We start from the raw sequence: 27,087 nt of genomic DNA on the forward strand, positions 1-27,087 counted from the left end.
CGCTCACGGCCTCTGCACAAAGCCAACAGGTAACGCGCGTCCCAGCAGATTCGTCCAGGCAATCCTACGTCCCCAAGCACAACTCTAAACTCCCCCAGAACACCGCTCGTCCCAAGGGAGGCGAGGTGCCTTAAACCCGTCTGTGGACCAGAGAACTCTGGCAAGAACAACAGGAGTAGTGGAGACAGGTCACGGGTCTGCCAGGCACCGGTTGTGAAAAGGCAAGGCGCTCTGCGGTCGGTCCGCGTGGCCGCGGGACGGGGACGCGCGCAGAGAGCTGTGGCGAGGCCGTAGCCGGGAAGGCTGGAGGGGGCGGTCCGGGGCCGCGGGCGCAGGCGGTCGCGCGCGCACAACTACTCGGCCGCCCGCCCCCGGCGGCCCTCCGCCCTCTACCGAGGCGGGGAGAAGGCGCGCGAACTGCGGCCGCGAGGACCGCCCCTTCGCCTTCCCGAGGAGGGCGGGCGGGCTGCGCTGGGAGGCGGGGTCGCTGCGGCCGGCTGTGTCTGCGCCTCGGCGGCCTTGGAGCTTGCAGACGCTCGCGGGAACATGGCGGCGGCCGAGCCAGTTGTCCCTGCGCTCCCCAACAGCGGCGGCGTGGGCGCGGGGGCACCGTCGGGCACGGTCCCTGTGCTCTTCTGCTTCTCGGTCTTCGCGCGGCCCTCGTCGGTGCCGCACGGCGCGGGCTACGAGCTGCTTATCCAGAAGTTCCTCAGTCTGTACGGCGACCAGATCGACATGCACCGCAAATTCGTGGTGCAGCTCTTCGCCGAGGAGTGGGGCCAGTACGTGGACCTGCCTAAGGGCTTCGCGGTGAGCGAGCGCTGCAAGGTGCGCCTCGTGCCGCTGCAGATCCAGGTGGGTCCCGCGGGAGGGCCGCTCGCGTCTGGGTGCCGTCTCCGCCTCTGCTGCGCTCCTCAGGTGCCCCGGGCGTCCAGCCCTACCCGCCTCGCAGCGTGGAAGGGCCGAGCCGTACCCGCAAGCCTCGAGGATGGCTCGGAGAATGCGCCTGTAGAAGGTGATGGTCACCAGCTGTCCCCAGTCTGGGCGGGGGCGTGGGCTTCCCAGCTGGTCGCGGCGTCAGCGAACGCCCCCACGTGCGTAGTCCTTAGCTGCCGGCATCCGCTTTGTGTGCCAGGAGCAGGTCCCAGTCTCCTGTGTAACCAAAGGGCTGTGCGGTAGCTGTACCTTTATTTTGGGGTCTTGGATTATGGCAAAACGAGGGAAAAGAGATTGTGGAGAGTACTGGCCTTAGGGTTTGTTCCCCGGAGTTGTGTTAACCACTTGCGGAAACAAACTTTAGGAGTCAGACCCTTTCTCCCCTCCCCTCCTCTTCTCAGCTCCCCTGTCCTTGGGCTCAAGCCTCTCCTAACCTTAAGCGAAATAACAGCGTGCTCAGCCTCCTCCTAATGCCAGCTGAATCTGTTGATTGTATCTGTCGCCTACATTGAAAAAGTCGTTTGACTCCAGGATTGCAATGCCCTTTTAAATACCGAACTTAAGCTAGATCTGGTCATGTTGGCTGAGAAAGAACTTGTGCCTGAGGATTGTTTAATAGCTTTTATTTATTTAACAGCTGTGCTCTAGCTAGTACGACGCAGGTCGGTTTCCCTGCTCTTTCTTATGCTCTGAGGATTCACTTGAGGATTTATATTTTTGAGAGGAAAGAAGTAAGGTATAATTTCAATACTACACCATCAACATTTTTTTTTTCTTTGAGAGAAACTGATTAGCCATTTCTTTAACTGGTAAACTGAAATGTGGGATTTGGGGTTAGAAGCGATTTTAGTATTAAGTGTCATTTTTTTCTGAGGATTATTTAGCTGTAGTCTGCCACAGAATTGGTTGTGTCTCCTATCACCCCAGCACCTAAGTGTTCAAAGCAGGTGCTTTAACCTGGGTAAAGTTCCTGTGTTCAGAGGACAAAGGCTGTGAGATTCCCCTGTTCAACCCTGCAGAGCTAAGGGGAGGCAGAGTGATCTCTGATACCTCAGAATTTGCCCTGTTGCCCACGGGTAGAACTGCTGTTCTCAGGTGTTTGCCACTCCCCATTTTATGTCTTCAAGAGTTTTCATGGCTGACACCTCTGCAGCCTTCCTTGTCAGTCTATTTAGATTACCCTTGCCAAGATACCCAGGGAGTTGGATGCACCTTTGACAAATCCATTTATAAAGGCTGAATCCAAATTCTAACTGAGAAGATCAAGGAGCTATACTGAGGATGCGGGTTTCTTTGTGAAGCATTTCCTGTTATGATTGAGAGGTTAAGGTGGGCTGTGTGTTACCTCAGACAATGCTGTGCCCAACTAGTGCCCCCACCCCTATGTGTGTTGGTATTTTTGTTTTTTTTGGAGATGATTTTTATTTTGAAAATTTCATTTCAAGGCAGTTGGTTGCAGCCCTTGGTCTGACAACTCTTTTTAATAGATCATTCTGGAAGCTAATGTAAATGTATACACTTGAAATGTCTGTTTATTCTTAAAAGACATATAATTTAAGTTACTTGTGGCTTTGGAAGTATCTTGCTTGGTGTAGGAAACAATGTATAGTTAATTTTTTATGGTGATGTTTACTAGCATTATTCTGTTCCATTCTTTTAAAAAATGTTAATTTTTCTCACTATTCCAAGAATTCTTAAGCATTAGATGTATAATATTTTATATATTTTAAATTATTTAAAATATTTTTCTTGTTTATTATCTCTTAGTAATCATAGCACTTTGATTTTTCTTCAGCCAGGTGCCTCCCTCAGATTAGAAGCAGATAATGTGGAGCCTGTCATGATCTGACCCATATGCAGGGACTACAAAAGAAAAGATATTTCTTACCCTGAGTACATTACTGTATTTTTTGAGAACTAAGTGGTATAATCCTAGAGACACAAACATTTTATAGCTAGAAGAGATCACAGAGTTCATTCCACAAACATTTGAGTGGCAACTTTATGTGCCTGGCGCAGGGGATGCAAACTGTGTAAGACCTAGTTTGTGTTCCTCATCTAAAACTCTTCCATTTTGCAAAAGAGAAGAACATAGGGAGGCAGAGAGGTTATGAAATTGCCCAGAGTTACACAGTTGTAAAGAAAGAGCTAGCAGTGCATGTGAACGTCCTCACGTATAGCACACTGTAGCATTCTTGGCTTCTTTCTGTGCTTAATGAGTCTATTGAGCAATATGAAAACAAACCACAAACTTGAGGCTGTAGTAGCATCATTTGTCCTGATGCTGCTTATTGTTCTTTGGAATAGGTGCCTGTCACTTTGGAAGACTCAGTGTGGCCCATCAGTGAGGCAGGGACAAAGAGTGCAAGTTCGCCCACGTGTAGCCCACTGTTGAAAGAGCATGACTATCATTTCTCCATACGAAGGCTCTGGAGCCTCTGTGGCCCTAGCTCACACATGTGCTAGAATTTGCTCTTAATTTGCATATGGGTCTGAGTTTGCTTTCATGCTTTTTCTGACTGCTGTTGGTAGTGACCTTTCATTTTAAGTGAGCGTGTGCCACACTGCACCTGTGGTTAGTAATTCTTTGGGAACTGATCTTTAAGACCCTGGTTGCCCATAGTAGGTTGTAGTAACCTGTTAATGTCTTCTTAGATATTTTGTCAAAGTGACTGAGCATCTGCTGACAGCTCAGGTGGCTGAAGACATAGCCCGTGTTTCATGCGTGGCTTACACGTGTGTGTAGCTTTACCATTGCTTGAAGTCTGATGAATTTTGAGACTCAAGGGAAGGAATGTAAATGAGAGGATTATATATTATTATATTATATATTATTTAGGTCACTTTTACGACTTTCAGGTTTTAATTTTTTAGAAGGTATTTTCCAAGTTTTAACTACTGGAAGCATTTAATCCTGGAAACAAATGTAGATTTGGTATCATACCACCACCAGTGTATTTTTCAGCCTGTCACCAGGAAAGGCAGAGCCTAAGTAGAAGAGAGGAGTAAATGGACATGATGAGAAAGATGCCAGTGAGAGGATTTTGCTTCTGGGCATGGAGGAAAAGGCTTCATGTGGGCAGAAAGGCCTCCCTGGGAGGGTTATTTTGACCTTTTCCTGAGATGGTTAATTGGGGAAGGATTCAACTCTAGCCTTCATTTTCTTGACGTTTAATTTTTTTTGTTGTTGTTTTTTAAACAAGTCATGGACATTTTATAGCTAGAGGAGACCATAGAGTTCATGGTGGAAAGGGAGGGAAGGCAGGATTTGGAAAGAGGAGGCAAAGGAATCTGTTCCCCCTTTGGCTTGCTTGTTTGAAGGTGGTGATTTTTGATTGTAGGACCTTTACCTCGGGAGCGTAGAGGAGCACAGCAGGTGGATGAGCGAATGCTCACAGACTGAATAAAGAAACAGGCAGGATATGTTCCTCTCTCTGTCTCTTTCCAGCTGGGCAGGCGGTATCAGGGGCACTGAGAGGAGACAGCTAAATTCTAAGGTCATGGTATTGTCTCTACTGTGGTGGTTAGATAGGGATGTGTGTGTAACATCCCTGATTAATGCCCAAAGAAAACATTATATACTCTTTGCCTCTTGTGAATACATTAGAGGCTACCTGTAAATAAACTGTTTGAGAGTGGGACCTATGATCTGCATTAGGGATTATTTTTCTTTCTTTTTGTGAGCCGAAAGGAATCCTAATTACTTCCTTATGGAGACTCAAATGTCACCGTGCTCCTCAGCTTTCTCCAGCTTCGCCTTTGCCCCAGTCTGAGGTACAGTCTTAAGAAATCCCTCAGTCCTCTGGTGAGTGGAGACAGCTGGCCTCCCTTGGGGAGTTAGAATGCTCATACTTTACCTGATAAGCCACAGCTGTAATATTGTGCCAGTGGCATGTGTTCACAATAGGTGACTACAGTATGTCGTAAAAGTAAGAGTGAAATATTCTCATCTAGCCTAAATTAAACAGCCCAAAACCTGTTTTGCCAGGATCAAATCATGCAGTGTTTTGTGACATCTGGAAATCCACTTTATGAATCATTTTACTAATTCTGCAGATTATCAGATTATGTTAACATAGGTTAGGCAATGCTAGCATTTCTCTGTATATTTATAGATTTCTTAAGGTATCTTGATAGTAAATGATATTTTAACCTCATTAGAGAATAAGTTTTTTACATGTGCTCAGCTTTAGAGTGTAGTGTATAAGGTTTCATATATGCAGGATATCGCAGTAACCTAATGCATTTATTGGTTGATTACATGTAGCTCATTTAATCCTTGAAATAACCTTTTGAGATAGATACTGTTTTCCAGATGAGGGAACTGCAGTTTAGAGCTATTAAATGATTTGCCCATGTTCATATGATTGGAATTAGTGAAATCGAGATTGGACACAGATTCTAATGCCCACTGGACTGTGCTATGTAGGGATCCTTGTAATCTGGGAGAATCACGTCACAGACTTCTGGTTTAAATGAGCCTATATTGGAGCAAGGCCTTACTATAGCTGTGGTTATCAGATTTCCTTAGACACACTTCAGAGTGAAATAACAGCGTACCAGATCCCCTTCCAGACTATATCCTAAGCAGATTATACTTATATTGTGAGTAGAATAGACTACTGAAATTTTGAAATTGTAACCTTTACAGTTCCAAATTCTTCATCATTACTGAAAATATACAGATACTCACCATGCATTAATTTTATGGAGAGGAGGACAGACCTGGCATCCAGTGCATTAGGAAACTAGGCCAGCCACACTGCATGCATCTGTCCTTAGGAACCAGGGAGACTGAGCAAGGATGTCTTAGGCTGGGTTCTTTAGAGCAGCAAAACCAGTGAAGTGTAGATATGTATATATAGAGAGAGAAAGATTTATCTCAAGGAGATGGCTCACGCAGTTGTAGAGGTTGGCAAGTCCCAAGTTCGTGGGGGAGGCGTCAGACTGGAGGCCTCTTCTGACTCATGTAGCTGCAGGGGCTGACGAGCCCAAGATTGGCAAGTCAGATGGCAGGCTGCTGTCTCACAGGCTGCGGAGGCTAATGAATCCCAAGATTGGCAGCTAACATGGCAGGCTGCTAGCTCAAGTCCCAAGAACCAGAGGTCACATGGTGACAGGCTAGATGCAGGAGCCAGAGCAAGAGCGAGCTTTGCCAGAGTGTTCGTATATATTGAGTACAGGCCCTCACCCCAGAGGAAACTCCCCTTACAACTGATTGGCTGTTCACATTAGATCATATCGTGGAGGTGATTACATTATATTATTTATTATGGGAGATCACAAAATGGAGGACAGTAACATCATTACATAACTGCCAAGCCACTGAGAATCATGCCCCAGCCAAGTTGACACAGAACCATAACCATCATAAAAGGTGAGGCAGTTTCCTTGCAGATCTAGAAGTTATTGTTGGATAATGGTTCAGAGTACACTGGTCATGAGGGAGGGTAAATACTGTCATGAGAATGGTAATAATGGGACTTGTGATAAAAACAAGCCTTTTGAGTATGAAACCAAAGGTCAAATCCCAGCTATGACAGTTCTTAAGAAAGGGGACAAAAAATTTAAACTTGAATTTGATCTCTTAAACTCGTGCTTGAGGAAGCCATTGACTGTGATCAACTTTTTAATATGTATAGATATTTCAATATGTGTATATCTGTGTATTACTTACGTGTGTGTGTATATGTAGGGATATACATAGGTATATAGATATGTGACGGTGTGTATATATATATACACACATATATTTTCACATATGATTTCTTCATACTTCCTGAATTTGTATTGATCTGTAATTGCTGCACTTTTACTCGTGATGATATTTGGTCAAGTTCACTTTTTATTGTGGAAGGATTGGCTATCTTTGCAGTTGCAACATGTAATGTTTGACTACTGGCAGTGTTTTTAGTTATCTGTAATGTTTTGATTTAAAAGAAATTTGTGAATCAAAGTGTAAGAACTCCCTGAATTATAGTCACTATGTCATTTTAACAACAGCATGTTGGAATTCATGTGGATGTGGGGTGGGTGGTTGGACATGATTAGAGTTTTTTGGTTTGTTTTCAGTACCCACAATGCCTCCTTTCTGTGGTAGGGAGGTTATTTGTAAATTAGTACCTTCTGCCTAACTACTGTGACATAGGGAGGCTTTTTTTTTTTTCTTTTAAGATTCATAGCAAAGTTGGAAAGACAGTAGAGAGTTCCTCTTATGGTTAGGGTTGTGTGTCAGCTTGGCTGGGCCATGATTCTCAGTGGTTTGGCAGTCGTATGATGTTGTGATCACCTCCACGATGGGATCTGCTATGAGCAGCCCGTCAGTTGAAAGGGAGTTTCCTTGGGCGTGTGGCCTGCATTGAATGTAAGTGGACATTCTGGCAAGACTCATGGGGTTTTTGCTCGCGCTGGATCATGCAGCTGGCTGCTGCTCATCTGAACGCCAGTTCTTGGAACTTGAGCTAGCAGCTTAGCTGCGGTCTTGCCTGCCAATCTTGGGATTTGTTAGTCTTTGCAGACTGATGATTTTCTCCTGGTTAGACTGGGGTTGTGGGTTTTTGAGAAGAAGACCACAGAGGTCATTCTTATCACATCAGATCAAGATAGTATGTACTATCAACATGACATTATTGGTGATGTTAACCCTAATCAGCTGGCTGAGGCCAGGTTTGCCACATTTCTCCAGTGTGAAGTTACTTCTCCCACCCCATCCTGTTTCTGTACTCTTCTTCTTAGGAAGCAAATCACTAAGTGCAGCCCACAGTTCAAGGAGGTTGGGGAGTTAAGCTCCAGCTCCTTGAGGGGAGAGTATCTACGTAAGGTAGGGCATTTTTAATTTACTAAACTATAACCACTAAATTTTAACCAGTCATTCTGCACAGTAACATGCTCTGCCACTGTCTTTGTGGTTTCTTGCTTCATTTACTGAAAGTGTATTGATGATAAGCCCCATTCTACAAAGGTTTTGCAGCGTGGTGAGGATTTCAGGGCTGCATATGCTGCTGACCTCCTCATTCTGTGTCTGATCTGACGTACATCTGATGTGGTGGTCCCTTGCCCAGAACAGGATACCTAACAGCTGAAATGCCATGCAAGGAAGCACTAGGTAATGTGAAGCCCAAGAGACCACATCTCTCAGAATAGTCAGGATTTCTCGATAGGAAAGGGTTTATTCTTTTAAATGTCCCAACTTCAAAATACTTTGATCATTTTATATTGTAATCCTTCTGAAATGTTACCTATTTTAACATTTTCTTAATGAGGGTGCTAGAGTGGTGAAGTTCTCCCAATTTATGAGTTATATACAGCTTGTTACTCCTTCACTAGAGGCCTAGATTTAAGTTTTGATACGCTTTTATTGTATCTTGAATCGTTTGTCTGTCAGCTATCATTTTTTGCTGCACTCAGTTTGCCTACCTCCAGTGGCTTCCTTTCTGATTTACTGTTTATAACAGTCCAAGGTAGGGTCTGAGAACCAGAGCTGTAAGCAAGTGTATGCTGAAACATGGTAGTGCATGGCCACCAACCCATGTAACTGCACAGGAGCCTTATTTTGCATACTTACTGGTTCTCACCTGTTGTAGAATGGTGAGGCTGGCTGAGTTGCACCACTATAATTTTAATTGCAGGCAAGCTGATTTAAGCAGTGTGCCCTAAACACATTATGGGCAATTAGGAACTCATAGTTCAGATTTATAAAAAGAAAATATACAAACTTTGAGCCTCATAAGCCAAGATTTAATGTTTGCTGATAATTTAAAATACGTAGTCATAAGTGAGGAACCCTTATAGCACAGTGGTTAAGAGCTTGGCGGCTAACCTAAAGGTCAGCAGTTCAAATCCACCAGCCACTCCTTGGAAACCTTATGGGGCAGTTCTACTCTGTCCTACAGGGTCACTGTGAGTTGGAATTGATTCAACAGCTTTGGTTTTTTTTTGTTTTTTTAGTCATAAATGATGATTCATTCTGAAAATAATGCCATAAAGATAATAAATAATACAGATCATACTGTGGTAAGAGGAATTGTATTGGTTGGTTCAGGATCAGAACACATGCTTTACCGAGCTTTCTGGAATGTGAGAACATAAAACTGAAAGTACCATTGACTTTTAAGAGTCTAGTGAGATTAACTTCTTGAATTCGGTGATTTTTGCTTTTCAGTAGATCCATATGGGACCCAACTTGTTACAGTAGACCAACTACAGCAGTTAATATGATGCTTAGTAATATAATACCCATTTTTCATCTTTTTTTATTGACTTTCCTGATTTTGACAAATATGTTTGAGAATGCACATGTTAAACTGATACCTGTTCCTCTCAAAGCACAAAGCATTTCATTTAACCATCGTGATGTGCTTGGCATCATTTCATTGTGTTTCTTGAAACTCTAAAAACTGGTTAAAATAAACAGTTGCCATGTCCTGGTGACCCCTTGCGTGTCAGAGTAGAACTGTGCTCTATAGGACTTCTCGTGGCTGATTTTTTGGAAGTAGATCGCCAGACCTTACTTCTGAAGTGCCTCTGGATGGACTTGAACCTCCAGCCTTTCAGTTAGCAGCCCAGCATGTTAACCATTTGCATTACCCAGGGAATCCATCGTACTATTTCTCTCTTGATGATAGTACTAATTCTGGATTTGTTTCTGTCTGGTTTTTAGTTTTTATGTTCCATAGTCTCTGCCACAGATTATTTTAAATTTCAGTCTTTTTACTTGTAAGCAACGCTACCATCGAATTCAGGCTTTTTACTATTGTAACATTTTTATCTGATTATTAAAGTAATACATATTTTGTGAGTAACATTTAGAAAATATAAGAACGGTATATAGAAAAAAATTACCAGTAATCTTAAACCACTTCTGTGTAAGCACTGTTAATATTTTCATGTATTTGCCTTTACTTTTTTGCTCATATTTTTTACATGACTGAACTGCTGTTGAACTGTGGTCAACATTTTATTCGCATTATATTATGAACACTTCTCCTTTGATGTTGCAGATTCTTCGAAAACATATACAGATCCTATTTTAATTGGCTAGAAATATTTTATCCTATGAACATATTAAAATTTGTTAAACCATTTCTATATTGGTTTATTTCTAATTTTTCATTATTATAAGCAATTCAGTGAACATCCTTGTGAATATTTTTTCTCCTTGTACTTCAGATAATTTCTTTTGGTTAAGAGCTGTAAAAATTGACTGGATCAGATAGTAGGACAATTTTTCTTTTTTTATAGGCTTCCACTGAAAATAAATGTCATTGTATAACAAGTGCTAAATCATTCTTTTTCTCTTTTACCCACAGCTCACTACCCTGGGAAATCTTACACCTTCAAGCACTGTGTTTTTCTGCTGTGATATGCAGGAAAGGTTCAGACCAGCCATCAAGTATTTTGGGGATATTATTAGTGTGGGACAAAGATTGGTATGTTGTTTATCTTTTCCAGTTTGCTGAAGTGTGATATACATTCATGTATACAGATGTGTGTATATATATTGCTAATTGTTTTCATTTTTGGTTGCTTTGACAGTTGCAAGGAGCCCGGATTTTAGGAATTCCAGTTATTGTAACAGAACAGTATCCTAAAGGTCTTGGAAGTACTGTTCAAGAAATTGATTTAACAGGTGTAAAACTGGTACTTCCGAAGACCAAGTTTTCAATGGTATTACCAGAAGTAGAGGCTGCGTTAGCAGAGATTCCTGGAGTCAGGAGTGTTGTATTGTTTGGAGTAGAAGTAAGTACTTGTTTTGTTTTGGATTTGATATTATTTGCAGAAAACTTAATATTTCCAGAATGCAGTTTTGTATAGGCAATACCATTTAAGTGGTAATAATGATGAAAAGTAGATACCATTTATTAGGTATTGACTGTTTATATGGCCCTGATCTAAACACTATTAACTCAAATCCTCACAACAACCTAATGAGCTAAGTACTCTTAGTCCCCCCATTTATGGATGAAGAAACAGCACAGGGCCCCAGATTGTAGAACTAGTAAAGCAGGCAGCTAGATTTGAATCCAGCTGTTTGGTTTCTGGACCTGCAATTTTTAAGCACTAGTTTGAAACACATTTTCGCCAAAGGCATTATTTTTATTTATGTCTTGTGGTATTTTGCTTTGATCATATTTTTGTGCTAAAACAACCTTAAAAGTCAAGTAGTTCATTGTTTTTCAAACTTGAATCATGTACATGCTTTTTAAAAGGAAAAAAAAATCCTCATGGATTCCTAATGTTGATTTAAATTGATTTTGTGGTTTTTTTTTGAACATGGACAAACAGAATCTTGGTATTTGTTCATAGCTTTTAAACGTCGGTTAACCTGAAATTAAAAAAAAAAAATTATGAACAAAATTATAAACACCATGAGATCAAAATAATATTAATATTTCTATGCTTATTTGATAGTAGGTTTTATAGTAGTAGCTTTCAGTAGTAGAAAGATGTAGCTGTAGCCTCAGGTTTAAATGTAGATTTTTTCTATATTTTGACTTCAATAATGAGAATATAGAGGAAGCTATTTGTATAAATATGTTGTACCAAATGCTGTTGCTGACTTTTGTACTTTGTTTGCTTGTTCATTGTAATTGTCTCTCGTGCTTAAAATTATCTTTGAGCAGGCCTCCAATGCTAATTTTAATGAGCTGTCAGCTGATAATTCTCCAAAGCTCTCTTGTAATGTGAAGTTAAGGTTGGCATTGTGGTGGTATTAAAATCTACATTCACTGGTTATATAATCTAGTTATTGCTAGATCATGTTTTTACTCATATATCTCTGCTAATGAATTGTTACAAGTTAGTACTTTCAAATGTTGAATCCATTTACTGGTGATACAGACTGGATTTTTTTTTCCCTATGTCACAAATTAATTTTAGTTGGGCCAACCTTTCCTGTTGGGTACCTTATAACGACTTAGTTTTTCCACTCTTCTGTATCTGCAGTACTGCAGAATCATTATTTGTGGTTGCTACTTGGCATGAGTATAGAAATGTGTAGAAATAAACACGAAAGTTAAGTGCCACCAAAACTGAATGGTAGCAGTCAGCTACATGAAGATCATCCAGATGACACAGATGAAAGTCCTAAAGAAAAAAAAAAAACTTCTTACAGAACTCTAAGAATATGTTCAAAGTTCCTAATAGGAGGAACATCGATATAGTCCCATTACTGATTTTACAAATAAGTAAATGTTGGTTTATGCTCAAGATCACCTAACTAACTAGAAGCAAAACCAGGTCTAGAACAAGATCATTAGATTTGTAGTACTCTTTCTTCTTTATCATGTTGTTGGACATGTGTAAAATACTTTTAGTTTACCATGTATGATTCTTTACTTTCCTGCTAGACTCATGTGTGCATCCAGCAAACTGCTCTGGAGCTGGTTGGCCGAGGTGTTGAGGTTCATATTGTCGCTGACGCCACCTCATCGAGAAGCATGATGGATCGGATGTTTGCTCTTGAGGTGACTGACCGGCTTTAAAGCAAATCACTGATTAACTTTTCCAAATAAATTTAAAGAGTATTGAATATTTTATAGCAATAAAAGGTTTACCTCTTTAACTTAGCTTGGTTTGACAATATCAGACTCACTGATTTTCAGAGAGTTGACTGCACTGACTGACATTTGAGGTTTTGCCACCATATCCTTTTTTATTTCTTGTGTCTTCCCTAGAATTAGATTTCTAGTGAAGCCAAAAGCTCCTTTATACCTTTTTGTAATTTCCCTATAGTTTTATATATAAACTGAGATATTCCAAGAGGCCTGGCCTGAACTATTTAGAGATTTGAAAGTTAAAAACAGTTTGACTGGGTTTAACTCAGCCAGGATCTAGCCAAAAAACTAGGGCAAATTGGGCGAAAGCCTGGTTCTGCCTAATATTTCCTGTGACTTGCATTTCTGGGGGTGGGAGATAATGTCAGTCAAAGTGGACACAACTCACGCAGTGTTCCATGGCTCTCTGACACAAGAATGTCAAGATGTTTCACAGAGTCAGGGAATCAATCATTCTTCGTCATCATTGCCTAACGGTACTCTTACATAAGCATTTTCTATCCAAGGCTGTGGAAAAGGACACTACCACACAATCCTTTGAAACACTTCATTTTGTGAGTCTCTTTTTTTCCATATTTAATTCAAATTCTGTAATAATGTTAGAGGACTGTCCATGTGAATTTAAATTGCTGAGTTCTTTAACAGTGGGAAATGTAGATTGTTTTTGAGACCCTCCAATGTGCCATGTACTGGTTGATCTATGACCTGCTTTCTCTACAGGATTGCTAAATCATCTAGTTAGCCGAAAGAGTTCCCTAGGGTGGTAAGATAAAGCAAAGCTATTAGAAAGGGTAAGGGCTAGTCAGAGAAAAAAGAAGAATAAAGGGCAGTGGGGGAGGGCTGATGCAGAAGCAAGGGGTAGCTGGCGACAACAGTTAAGGCCCTGGTTGGCCATCCTTCTCTATTATTTCTGAAGCAGTGAGTCCTGTTATTGGGATTATAGGTGGTAATAGTTTTATTTATTTTTTTAAGCTATTTTCAAATCTATTTGAACTATTGAAACTTCCCTGGTAGCTAGGTACTAAGTAAAGTGCTACTTCCAGTCTCAGCAGAGATCCTTAAGCCATCTGACAGTCATGAGTTAATCAACTCCCACTTGGTGAGTTTCCTTAGTAGCCTGAGTTTAAACAATTCCTATGACAGATCCTCACCCTCTCAGCAAACAGTACTTTTTTATCTTTGGATAACTTTTATTGTAATGCTGAGGTCCAGAACTTGAAGTGTTTCCAAGGAAGTAAGAAAACTAAAAACTTATGAACAAAACAAAGTAAAAACCTTCCTTACTTAGAAATGCCAAGGACTTTTTTCCTACATTCATATAAGTTTCTTAGATATGTCTTTATTATGACATTTGTCACAGAAAATTTTGATGGTTAATTCTATGTTTCCGTGAGACTCAATAAAAATATAGTTAGCTATTTACCATCTGAACATCATTCTTAGAGAGGCAGTCTGTAATCTCCTTGATTAGGAGCCGAGCAAGAGGGGTGATAAAAAAGTTTTAATGCAGGTTCTATTGTCATTTTGTAAATTTGTGTCCTTGAGCAAGTTATCTAACCTTACACCTCAGATTACTCAAAAAATGGAAATAATTATAGCCATTACATCATAGGATTTTTCTGAGGATTAGATTAAAGTAATGTATTGATAGCACTTAGTACAGTGCCTGACACATTAAACACTCAAATATTAGCTGCTGCTTTTTTTTTTGTTATTTTTTGTTGTCTTCATGAAGGTAGTCTATCAGAAATGTACAAGCCTCCTCTAAGACCCACAAGAGACGAGGCCTGAGAAATCTGGAGAAGGAAAGGATCTGTTATCTGGGGTGTATTTGAAAGGGCCTGGAGCAGCCAGCATTGCCTTTGGTTGAAAGTGTTGAGGTTGAAAGGGAAAAAAAAAAAGTATCATAGATTAGGTCAAGTGGTAATGGGGGAAATTTGCCATACTTCTGTTTTTCCTTAGTCTTACTTTAAAATGGAGGTGATTTAGTTTGTCCCTACTATATTGAGAAAAATGTCAAGTTTTCTCTTTTATTCTGTGACTTTGAAAGTTACTTAGCAATGCAGCCATCTCCCTTTCTCTGTTTGTTTAGACCACAACTAAAGATTTTTCCTGAGACTAACCTTATTGCCTACTAAGATTGCTGTATTAAGATTGATAGCTACCGTTATTGAAACCTCTGCTGTACCAGAGTCTGTGGTGTGTGCTTTATTCAGCAAATGTTTTTTGAGCATCTACCATGCGCCAGACATTATTTCTTTCAACTAATAATTGTAGAGGAAATGAATAAAATAGAATAAAACTCTCTCTTGATGTCCTTATAGTTTTTAGTGCTTCTTGGAAATTGAATAGGCTTAGTATTTCCTTTTCCCTCTCTGACGCTGTCATGACTTTGTGCTTTTGCATTTTTAGGTTTGTAGGTCAGAGCAACCTTTCTTTTCATTTGGCCTAGTTGGACTGGCTTTGCAATTGTAAGGAAGAACTTTGGAAGCCTATTAAGATATGTAGCCATGTGCATTAAACAGCTAGAGTTGTAATAGCCCCTTTTTTAAGCCAGGAAAGAAAGTGAGCTTAGGACTCAGCATTGTACGTATTCTCAAAGCTCAGGGTGGTGGGCAGGGACCTGCCCTGTTGTTCTCTCTCTCTTTCTCCTCAGACATCCCTCAGGCTAGGGCAGGCAGGCACTGTGGGAAGGTCTAGGAGCCAGATCTAAATACTTTGCATTTTGCTAAGCCATGCTTTCCCCTAACACACGTTCTTGGCTAGATTATTTTTAAACCCAAATAGTATTGGCCACATTTCAGTCTTGAAGCTAAGTACAAAATACAGAGGTTTCAGTTTACTGAAAAGGATTTCTGTGACAAGTGGAGAGTGTTCCGGCATGCCTCGCCAGGTGGCCTGATTTTCAGCACCACTGAGGACTGTTGGTGTGGAGTGGACCAGACCCTGGGCAGTAGAGCACCAGGGAAAGCTGGCCATTTGAGAATGGCTTCTTCTGGATCACCAGATTTCTTCCTCAGACCTGGGAACAGTTTTCTCTCCGTTTTGCCTCTCTAAGGAACTAGAAAAATTAGTGAGAACTGATCTTTGTTGGAGATCACCTTAGAATTTATGAAGCGCTTTCACAGACATTGTAAGTCTGTGATTCAGATTCAGACTGGGTCATTGAAAATCCACTGATTCAACAAGGAGCAGTAAGGAAGGCGGGACAGGGCACAGAGGGAGAGCTAGGTTTGAATGCAGGTCTGTTGACTGACATTCTGTGCCACTTTCACATAACTGGGCTGCAGCTAGTCTTCTGTATATTCCCTATTCGTCTGTCTGAAACCAGCACACAGTACTTTGAGATTTTCTAAGTAATCCGTGGTTGCACAGTGGTGAAGAGCTCGGCTGCTAACCAAAAGGTCATCAGTTCAGATCTGCTAGCCACTCTTTGGAAACCCTATATGACTTGCTATGAGTTGAAATCAACTCGATGGCAATGGGTTTTTAATACGATTACACTGGAACAATTTAGCAAGGGCGTTCTTTGACCTGTCAGTGAAACTCTATACAACCTTAAATTTTATACTGTAGTGATTCTAAAAAGTTTATGTTGGTGGTGTACTTATCATTTAGGGGCACATTTTTAAACCTCACAGGAGGCTCTTCTACCATCACTCATTTCTAGGCAAGGGCACTTTTATGGGAAGGAGTTGCATGCTATGTGTCAGCTGTTTGGGGCAGAAAAAAGAAATTGAGAATGATCATTTTAGTTCCTAAAGTAATTTTAATGCACATAAAAACTAGTTATATGAAATTGGATAATAAAATAGAAATATTCTAGATAGCTAGCTAATGAAGCCTCAGAAGTATTACTCCTCCCCTTCTAATTTTTTTTTTTTTTTTTTAATAAATAGCTGCTAAATGCCAGGCATAAAAAACGTTCACACACATCATGATCTCATATCTCAGTTAAACTGCTGAGGGAAGAAATGTGAAAGAAGGCAGTTTATCTGAATGATATAAATAAAAATAAAAGAATTTAATAAGTTCAGTAGTAAGTCAAAAGCAATTGAGTGAATGAATGAGAGGGGAAGCTCAAATCTGCAGGTAGTGGTTAGGAAATAGCGGCAATTAAAGCTGTGAAAATATTCAGTAATGGGGATGGAGTTCACACCAGTCCTTTCTCTGTCTCTTTTTGTTAGTCTTTAGCCTTGATTACCCTCCTATCCCTGGCACGGGTAAGTCATAATATTGACTGCCTGCTTTCTGTTGTTTCTAGTTCATTTGTCATATATTGGGGGTATAATCATAACAGATTGGCAGTGTGGCTAGTTTGGAAATCTGTCCCCATCACTGAATTTGATAGTGTGGCTAGCTACTGTGGTTTTAATAGAGGATACTAATTATTTTGGTCCAGCATGCTTTTGCCGTTTTAAAATAGTGTTCTTTCTCATGCTCACTTCTTTCTTTGTCTTTATGTTATCTTCTTTTTTTTTAAAGCGTCTTGCTCGAACGGGGATCATAGTTACCACAAGTGAGGCTGTTCTGCTACAGCTGGTGGCTGATAAAGACCATCCAAAATTCAAGGAAGTTCAGAATCTAATTAAGGCAAGCGCTCCAGAGTCGGGTCTGCTTTCCAAAGTATAGGACATTGGAAGGACTGATATGCCGTTTGCCATCAGGAAGAACTGGACTGGAAGCCCAGACAAGGCTTGTCTCCACTAAACTAGAATGTTAAGTCAAAAATTCGCTCCTTTTTTTGCACCTCTTAGCAAAACTTAACCAGCTAGACCACTTGGGTACCAGCGTTTAGTTATAAATGTCAAAGGCTTCAGGTGCTGCTTACCTTCTTTTGTTAATGTGCTTTTATTTATTAAAAAAAAAAATTACAATGGGAGGTGCCTGCTTTGTCTACACTGTACACAGTGATCATAAGTTTCAGAAGTGCACAGTCTTGTGAAATTTTAATTGTGCACTTTACAGAAAAATAAAAGTACTGATAATTGTTTGACATTTATATTATTGTTAGATATATGTTATAATGTTAATGTGGAGTCACTGCTTTTACTTTGTGGGTTGATTGAAATAGGATTATTGTATGAGCATTTAAAAACAGGATTCTAGATTGTTACCTCCTTCCCTCACAATATTGTTGACTTTATTGAATGAGTTGCATTGATCTAACCAAACCAAATTATATTACATAGTTGTGAATCTTTATTGATTTTGCTGATTTTCTTATTCTAACCACTTATTCTCTGTTAATGTTTTCTTCTGTAGCTGAATTATTTACCTAGAATGACTCATTCAGTCATTCATTGCTTTAATTTTATAAATGGATAGAATAATTGGCAAGGCCATGTAATTAGTGGAGGACTGCTTTGACATCTTTGAAGTATGTATGACTTTAGCTGAGTATCTTACAGTCATCTTGAATACATGCACAAGAATTAGCAAAAAGATAAAAGCTGAATAAAATGTAGTTTTAAAACGTCCAGATTCTATTTGAGCTAAGTGTCTCCACTCAACAGCCAAACATTATTGTTAATGCGAAAGGCATGAGTAATGATTTAGTAGTATTAATTTGTAGTCATCACTACCCTTCAATGCATTTGTTTATTTTCATTAAATACTTAGTAGAGGATTTTGAACTTTGTTTTCAAGTATTATGTGAAATACAGAACATTGCTGTCTTTTTTATTAAAGTAATTAAAGAAAATATATTATGCAAATGAAATTATTTGATCCCCACAAGATGGCTCTCTGAGTATTATTCCAGGGATTCTAATATTAAAGATAATAAAATTTTGACATTTAAAGATTTTCAACTTGTGGGAATTTTCAAAGAAGGAAAACCCATTGTTGAGGGGGTAGATTTTACTGAAGGACTTTCTTCATTACTTCAGAGCAGTAGAAATGTTTGTTTCCTTTGTCAATAGTAACAAATAGTTCCCTAGAGTTTTTTCTTGGTGGGGGTTTTTACGTATTTTTTTTTTTAGTAAGTTTGTATGTCAAAAAGAATCAAAGATTTCTCCACTTTTTAAAAATCGTTTTTAACATATTTGCCTAATGTTTTTCAAACTGTAAAACCAAAAACCCATTGCTGCAAGTAGATTCTGACTCATAACGACCCTGGAAGACAATAGAACTGCTGCCCAATAGGGTTTCCAAGGCTGTAAATCTTTACAGAAGCAGACTGCCGCATCTTTCTCCCACAGAGCAGCTGGTGGGTTTGAACTACTGACCTTTTGGTTAGCAGCGGAGCTCTTAACCACTGCACCACCAGGGCTCCTTTTTCAAACTGTAATACGAATCAGAATAACCCAGGGATCTTGTTACAATGCTGGTTCTGACTCAGTAGGTCTGAGGTCCCAAGATCCTGCATTTCCAATCAACTGCTAGTTAATGCCAGAGTTTCTCTCAGAAGGGACCACAGCTTGAGTAAAATGGGAGTGTAACCACACAACAGCTCTTTACTCAACTGTACCCAAAACCACTGCAGTGAAGCCTTTTCCATGCTGGAACCAATACTGTGGCCCTATATTACTTTCTTCTTGGTATTATAACAAATTATAACAAACTTAGCGGTTTAAAACAACACAGATTTATTACCTTACACTTCTGGAGTGCAGAAGTCCAGAAATCAAGGTATTGGCGAGGCTATTCCTTCTGGAGGCTCTAAGGAAAAAAGTTTTTCCTTGCTGTTCTCAGCTTCTAGAGGCCCCCTTCCGTCTTCAAAGTAGGGCTTTGAACCATTTCCTTCAGTTTTGAACCCCTGCTGAGAATTTGTATTTCTAACAAGTTCCCAGGAGATGCTGATGCTGCTGGTTAGAGACCAGTTCTGAGAACCACTAGTAGAGCAGTGGTTCTCAAAATTTATTATATGTAAGAATCACCTGGGAATCTTGTTAAAATGTAGATTCTGATTCAGTATATCTGGGTTGGACATGCAAATTCTCAGCAGGGTTTCAAACCGGAACAAACTGGTTTGAAGCCCTGCTTCACAGGTAGACATGGTCCTTCTCACTTGGAATTTCTGATTTTTCTGCCTCCCTCTTCCTATTTTAAGCGCTCAGGTGATTAGATTAGGCCCACCTGGGTAATCAAGGGATAATTTCCCTATCTCAATGTCAGCTGATTAGCAACCCTAATTTCATCTGCAACCTTAACTCCCTTTCCCACATAAAATAACATTATCATGGGTTCTGGGATTAGAATGTGACATCTTTAGCGTTCTGTGTATCACAGGCCCTATGATGTGATGTGGTATTTTCTTTCGTTCTGTTGTCACATTTCCATCTTGCCCACTAGATTGGAAGCTCTTTGAAAGAAGGGACTGTGTATGATCTATACTCAATTTGGAAATACTTTTTGAAAACCTACTAAGTTCTAAGCATTGTGGTATGTATTAAGGTTATAAAGATGCCCCCAGGAAGCTCATGGGCAGAAAATGTGAATCGAGTTAAATTGTGTCCAAGGTACAGAAATGCCACTACAATGTTAAAATTCAGAATGGCATAATTGTAAATTCTGCCTTTTCCCTTTTTTGTAGATCATGCCAACCAAGGTGACAAAGTCTTATTACAGAAATAGTGAGCTGATTTTAATACATTAAGCTTTGGAATTGGAAGTACTTATAATCTCGTAGGGAAGTGAAATTATTTTAAATGATGTAAATAAAGAAATCAAGAACATAAGCAAAGGAAGTACTTCAGTGTATTGAATTGCAGCGAGGATAGAAGCAGGATCTAGAAGCTTCGTTTATTGAGATGTTAAAACATCTGCAGAATCTTAATGTAAAATTAAAAGTGATAAAGGTGACAACTTTTTCCAACGAGAAAACGAAAGAACCAATAAAATAACACATTTCTATATTTAGGTGGGATGTTTTCCCTTTTTAAAAGTTGGTGTTTAGGTAAATATTACTTTAGAGCTTGGTGAAACTTTAAAGATCATGATCTCAAAGTTTCATTTCAGCTCTAAAATTCTAAAATGGTTTTATTTTACAGATACAGCTAGTGAAGCCAGAGAAAAATGGTTTGTCCGAAGTTGCATAGGTAAAGGAAGGCACAAGCAAGATGAGAACCGAGGTTAATTAACCTCCTGTCCTGTACTCTCTTGCACTGGCTGATAATGCTAAAGATTATCTGAAGGAAAGGGAGAACGGCAGTAAGAATGCACAGAAAAGAATACACTTTACCATCTATGAAACTGCAGTATACTGTCTTGATTAGCAAAGCTAATGGAATACACTCCTAGTTAGTGCTGATAGCTTTCCCTCTTCATAATCTTTAGTCTGATTTCTTCCCAATGGTTTTCTCTAAAGCATATTTCCTAGGTAATTTTGGGAGAGTAGCTGATAATATGAAAATTATTTTCATTGTCAAACAACTACAAATCAGTTTTTCCGCATGTTAAAATGATTAGTGCTTCCTCAGTCCTCCTTGGGGCATTGTTTAAGCTTTGATTAAAATGATTTGAAAAATCACCAGGATGTAATAAGATATATTAACTACTTAGATATGATGGAAATGGCTTTTTAAAATAATTAGTATTGGCTTTTAGAATTCTAGTTTCCATGTTGCTTTTATTAATCTTTTCAGTTGTTCCTAAATTCTGGATTGTGCTTAAACAACAGACTATCTTACCAGAATGTATTACCGAAATACCCTTTACAGTAAGTCCCTGGGTTAGGAACTTCCGACTTACAGACAACTTCACCTTGCCCTTTAATGTTAGGTAAATTTGCCCTCACTTTGAAACGATTGAATGAACCCCCACTCGCAGCAAATTCTTCATCACAATCACCTTCACTTGCTGCACATGCAGCTTTTAAATCACTGAAAAAGCTTTGAGCCTTTTCTTACACTGAAGTAAGGCTGAATAAGAACCATATGCACCTGTTCTGATTTACCTACAAATTCGACTTAAAGGCAGACTCAGAAACTGATCTTGTTCATAACCCCGGGACTGCCTGTACTTTTTAGGTGAAAATGAAATCCAAAATGGCAGTCAAGTAAAATAACCTGTTAATTTCTATTGAAGAGATTATTAATCCTGATTTACTTACTGTAGTAGGCAGAATTCTGAAATGTCTCCTAACATTCCCACTGTTTCTCTTACGTACACCTTTTCCAATTATGCAATTAAACATTAATCAGGTGCTGCTGTGAAGGGATTTTTTAGAGGTAAAAAATCAGTCGACCTTAAGATAGAGAGCTTAGCCTTGGTCTGACCTAATCAGGTGAACCATTGAAAGGGATGGAGCTCTTCCTGGTGAAAGATTCCTGGCAAGACAGATTGGACATGAGGGAGATTCTCCATTACTGACTTCCAAGATGGAGGAAATCCATGACAAAGAATACGAGTAGCTTCTTGGAGTTGAAAGCAGCCACCAGTTAACAGTCACTGAGAAAATGGGGATCCCAATCCTACAACCACAAGGAACTGAGTTTGAGCAATAAATTTGAATGAATTTGGAAGTAGATTTTTCCCGCTAGAACCTCCAGAAAGGAACACAGTTCCGCCAATGTCTTGATTTCAGCCTTTTAAGATCCTGAGCAGAAAACCCAGTCACATCGTGCCCAAGCTACTGACCTACAAAAAACTGTGAGCTAATACATTTGTGTTGTTTAAGCCTCTAAATTGGTGGTAATTTGTTACACAGCAATAGAAGAATAACATAGCTTTTTTTTTTTTTTTTGCAGTAATGTTTAATTGGAGAGAGCTGTCTTATGAAACACAAGTAACTTCAGATGGATATTATTAAGCTTCTCTTAGTGTTTGTAATAAGAATAGAATTTTTCCCAATTAATGAAATAAAAGCATTATTTTTGAAACTAGATTCTTCTGTTAGAAAACTGGGCTTATTCATTTATTTTTTTAATTTTAACAGCATAATTGGCATGTGTGTTGTTTAAAAAATGATCAAGTAGTATAAAACTGTACTCTGAAAAACAAGCTTTTCCCCCTCTTTCCCCTCCTTCCCCCTCTCTAGAAGATTCCATCCTCACCGTTTTTTTTCCCCTGCTGATTGACTCCATAGTTCTGAATAATATGCTTATAGTAATACGCTTGTATACGTATGTCTTCTTAGAGTTTTAGATAATCGCTATTCGTTGTTTCCTTGGAAGATAAGGATTTAGCTTACTCCCATTACTTAAATTACTTACAACCCATCTCTGCATTGCTTCTCCCACCACCATGGTTGATAGTTCTATTTTTAATTCTGCTGATTATCTCTGTTACTTGGCAGTGTTCCCATTGTTGATGTTCCTCCTTCAGCTTTAGTGTCCCTGCACCTCTCAGTGGAAGGTGAGGATGTCAGTGCCACTACTTTTCTGCTTCAACCAACCCATATATTTCTCTTTACTTAACAAAGCTGATTAAGTTTTTATATAACCTCTTGTTCTGGATTGAATTATGTCCGCCAAAAATATGTGTTGTAAATCCTAACTTCTGTGCCGTGATTATAATCCCATTTGGGAATGATTGTCTTTGTTATGTTAATGGAAGGGTTAGTGTAGGGTGTGTTTTGAATCTATCAGAGCAGATCAGAGATGGGGTAAAATAGATGTCAGGACACATGGAGATCTCCAAGGAACCAGGAAGCAGAAGCTGAAGGGACAAGGACTTTTCCTCCAGGGCCGACAGAGAAAGCCGGCCTTCTGAATTTGGACTTCAAGCCTCCTAAACTGTGAGAAAATAAATTTCTGTTTGTTAAAGCCATCCATTTGTGGTATTTCTGTTATAGCAGCACTAGATAACTAAGACACCTTAATCCTACTATCTATTACATGGTGATTTCCTACAGATCAATCTGTACCTGATACTTTCTCATTCTGGGACTTTCCTCCCTTCTCTGTTGTGGTGAATCCTCTGAAGGCTCTGTAGTGGTTGTTTTTCATACATTATGTTCAGCAGTCGGTGGGCCTGCAACTTAAGTCTTTCAGCTCTTGGAAATTATTTTTTTGAATAATTTCCTTTCCTGCATTTCATCTGTTCTCACTTTCTGGAACTCCTAGTAGTTGGATATTAGAAATCCTGGAATAGCCCTCCAGTTTACATTGTCTGTCTTTGTTTTATATTTTGAGATGTTCTTTGTCTTCTAGCCTTTTTACTGATTTTTTTTTTTCAATTGAAGCAATCATATTTTTAATTGCTAGGTGTTTTTCCTTGCTCTATTGCTTTTCAGTAGCTCCACATTGTTTAATAGTGCAGTAACTTCTCAACCTGATTATGCTAATTAGAATTTTTAAAGTTTTCCCCTGAATTCCTTGTTTCCTATGTTGTCATTTTTTACTGTTTAGCCTATTCTCACTCTCATATACTGTTTGTTTAAAAAAATGTTTATTTTTTGTTATTTAAGAGGAAAGGATTATGTATCAGGCTCTGTTTACCTTGCTGGTGTTTTAGTGGGTCACCTTTATGTGAGATTTGTGCTGGGAGTTTTGCGTGGGGAACATAGGTTGTGTCGATTGGCAGGCTTCTCTTTAAGATGACAGGCAGGGTATCAGCTGTCAGACTACAGAGTCCTGAAATGTTAGAATGAAGAATTCTCTCTGAGATACCGACACCTACGGCAGAAGCTTTAATTTTCCCTTGACAGTTGTTCATTAGAGAAGAGACTTCTAATTTCCCAGTGCCGTCCCCATGCCCCCCCAACAGGTAAAGGCAGAGATACCTGCCTCTTGTTTTGGGAGGAGGGGTCAGCAGCAGTGCCATTTACTCCCTCTGTATTCAGCCCTCCTTTTCAGTCCTGCTCTTGCTTGTACCTGTAGTCTCTTGAGACTAGAGCCTCTTGGGAGTTCTGACAGGCCGATTGGATCTACCTCCATATACCATATTCTGGACACTTCTCCCTCCTAGTCTCCTGTACTCTCTCTCACTTCTGTGTTCTTTTTTGGCCTTTCAGATGCTTTCTTTGCTCTGATGTGGTAACAGGCATGACTCCATCTTTTTTCTGTTGTCCAGAAAAATTTTAAAGTCATGGACTAATCCCACTCATGTTCTTACTGCTGTTACAGCTTTATTTCTTTCAGTACCTCTGTACTTTTATTTTAGTGGGTCTTCAAATGGACAAGATGGGAACTGAACAGAACATGCGAAGGTATTAAAACTGATGTGTGTATCCTGTAGAGATTTCTGGTTGGACAGTGTACTAGTGATTGCTCCTGTAACAGATTACCACAAATTTAGTAGCTTAAGACAACAAACTTACTATCTTACAGTTCTGGAGGTCATAAGTATGAAATGGTTTTCACTGGCTAAAATCAAGGTATCATCAGGGTTATGCTCCTTCTGGAGGCTCTAGGAGAGAATACATTTCTTTGCCCTTTCCAACTTCTAGAGGCCACCTATATTCCTTGGCTTGTGGCCATTTCCTCCATTTTCAAAGCCAGCTATGTAACATCTTCACCTCTCTCTTACTGTGATCTCTGCTTCCATCCACATCTTCTGAGTCTGACAATTTTGCTTCCCTATTATAATGTCCCGTAGGATTACACTGGGCCCACTGGATAATCCAGGATAATCTCCCCATCTCAAGATCCTTAATCACGCCTGCAAAGTTGCTTTTGCCATGTAAGGTAACATATTCATATTCCATAGATTAGGATGCAGTTATCTTTGGAGGCCATTATTCTGCCTACCACAGACAGTAACAGGCCTACCTAAAGCTGCAGGTTCCCAAGCTGGGTTCCTCCCATCACTGGCCCCCAGGCCTGGGCTGGTTCTACTATGGATACTGGACTTTCGTGATCCTCCTTTATCCCTTAACCCCTGGACTCTAATGGCTAGAGAAATATCACAGCACAGTTGATAAGTGGCTCTGGAACAAGGAAGAGCAGAAACCTCCCTTAAGTATGAGTTTAATAGTTATCTCAGATGTGCAAAATGGAGCTTCTGTGTATGTGAACGTCATTCTCTAGCCCTGAATTTCTACCCATGGTGGACAACATAGCTAAACATAATTTCAGGATTTTTTTTGTTTCTTTGGAGAAATAATTTTGGTAGTTCAGAGGCTTATTTTCTTACTGGCCTTGGTCTTCAGCTCTTCCCTGAGCTGTCCAGTCCCCATGAGTTTTTATTACAGACCCTGTCCTCTGCTTGAAGTTACAGATCTTGGCTCTCCAGTTTCATATCTTCACAGCTCACTCTGCCCTGCCCCAGCCTAACTACAGAGCTTCTCAAGCTCTCTGGCCTTTTTCTCAGCCATATTCAAAACTAAGGGCTTAAAAAGATTTAGAATTGCCTCCTGAACCACCCTGGAGCTGAGAGAGATGGGGGATGGCCATGGAAGGGTGTGGTTGTATAAGGAAGGATGTTCTGTGCTCTGTGCTTGGCCATCTCTTTCAAATGATCACAATGAGAATTGAGGCGTAAGTCTTTTAAGTTCTCCAAAATTAAAAGTAAAAGAGCTAAACAGAAAAATTTCGAACGGTGGCTCGAAAAGAAAAGTATTATAATAAAACTATAATTATATAATTATAATGAAATGTGCAAAGACCTGGAATTAGAAAACCAAAAGGGAAGAACACGCTTGGCATTTCTCAAGCTGAAAAAATTCAAGCCTCAGGTTACAATATTGAAGGATTCTATGGACAAAATTTTGAATGACACAGAAGTATCAAAAGAAGTTAGAAGGAATACACAGAGTCATTGTACCAAAAAGAATGAGTCGATGTTCAACCATTTTAGGAGGTAGCATATGATCGAGAGCTGATGGTACTGAAGGAAGAAGTCCAAGTGCTCTAAAGGCATTGGCATAAAACAAGGCTCCAGAAACTGATGGCATACCAATTGAGAAGTTTCAACAAATGGATGCAATGCTGGAAGTGCTCACTCATCTATGCCAAGAAATTTGGATGAGAGCTACCTAGCTAGCCTACTGGAAGAGATCCATATTTGTGCTCATTCCAAAGGTGATCCAACGGAATGCAGAAATTATCAAACAATATCATTAATCTCACACACAAGTAAAATTTTGCTGAAGATAATTCAAAAATCGTTGCAACAGTACATCGACAGGGAACTGCCAGTAATTCAGACTGGACTCAGAAGAGGATGTGGAATGAGGAATAACATTGCTGATGTCAGATGGCTCTTGGCTGTAAGCAAGAATATCAGAAAGATGTTTACCTGTGTTTTATTGACTACACAAAGGCGTTCGACTGTTTGGATCATAACAAATTATGGGTAACATGATGAAGAATAGGAGTTCTGGAACACTTAATTGTGCTCATGATAAACCTGTATGTAGTCCAAGAAGCCGTTGTTTGAACAGAACAAGGAAATACCGCATGGTTTAAAATCAGCAAAGGTGTGTATCAGGGTTGTATCCTTTCACCATACTTAATCTGTATGCTGAGCAAATAATCTTAGAAGCTAGACTAAATGAAGAAGAACTCGGCATCAAGATTGGAGGAAGACATGTTAACAACCTGTGATATGCGGATGACACAATCTTGCTTGTGGAAAGCAAAGAGGACTTGAAGTACTTACTGATGAAGATCAAAGACTACAGCCTTCACTATGGATTACACCTCAACATAAAGAAAACAAAAATCCTCACAACTGGACCAATAAGCAACATCATGATAAACAGAGAAAA

The 27,087-nt window shown here is 39.7% G+C and overlaps 1 protein-coding gene across 2 annotated transcripts; it reads left to right on the forward strand.

Annotated features, from left to right (window-relative positions):
• Positions 1-534: 534 nt before the first annotated feature.
• On the forward strand, positions 535-18,083 carry ISOC1 (isochorismatase domain containing 1). 2 transcript variants are annotated; one of them, XM_004384302.2, is made up of 5 exons: positions 535-855; positions 10,245-10,364; positions 10,471-10,674; positions 12,285-12,401; positions 16,977-18,083. In XM_004384302.2, exons 1-5 carry the CDS (start codon positions 547-549, stop codon positions 17,121-17,123), a joined length of 897 nt encoding a protein of 298 aa, XP_004384359.1. In that variant the 5' UTR covers positions 535-546; the 3' UTR covers positions 17,124-18,083. The 2 variants fall into 2 exon arrangements, with proteins under 2 accessions (XP_004384359.1, XP_023594467.1); XM_023738699.1 differs by having other exon boundaries at positions 535-828.
• The last annotated feature ends 9,004 nt before the right edge of the window (positions 18,084-27,087 follow it).

Source organism: Trichechus manatus, unplaced genomic scaffold (assembly GCF_000243295.1).
Source record: "Trichechus manatus latirostris isolate Lorelei unplaced genomic scaffold, TriManLat1.0 scaffold00121, whole genome shotgun sequence".
Taxonomy (NCBI): Eukaryota; Metazoa; Chordata; class Mammalia; order Sirenia; family Trichechidae; genus Trichechus; species Trichechus manatus.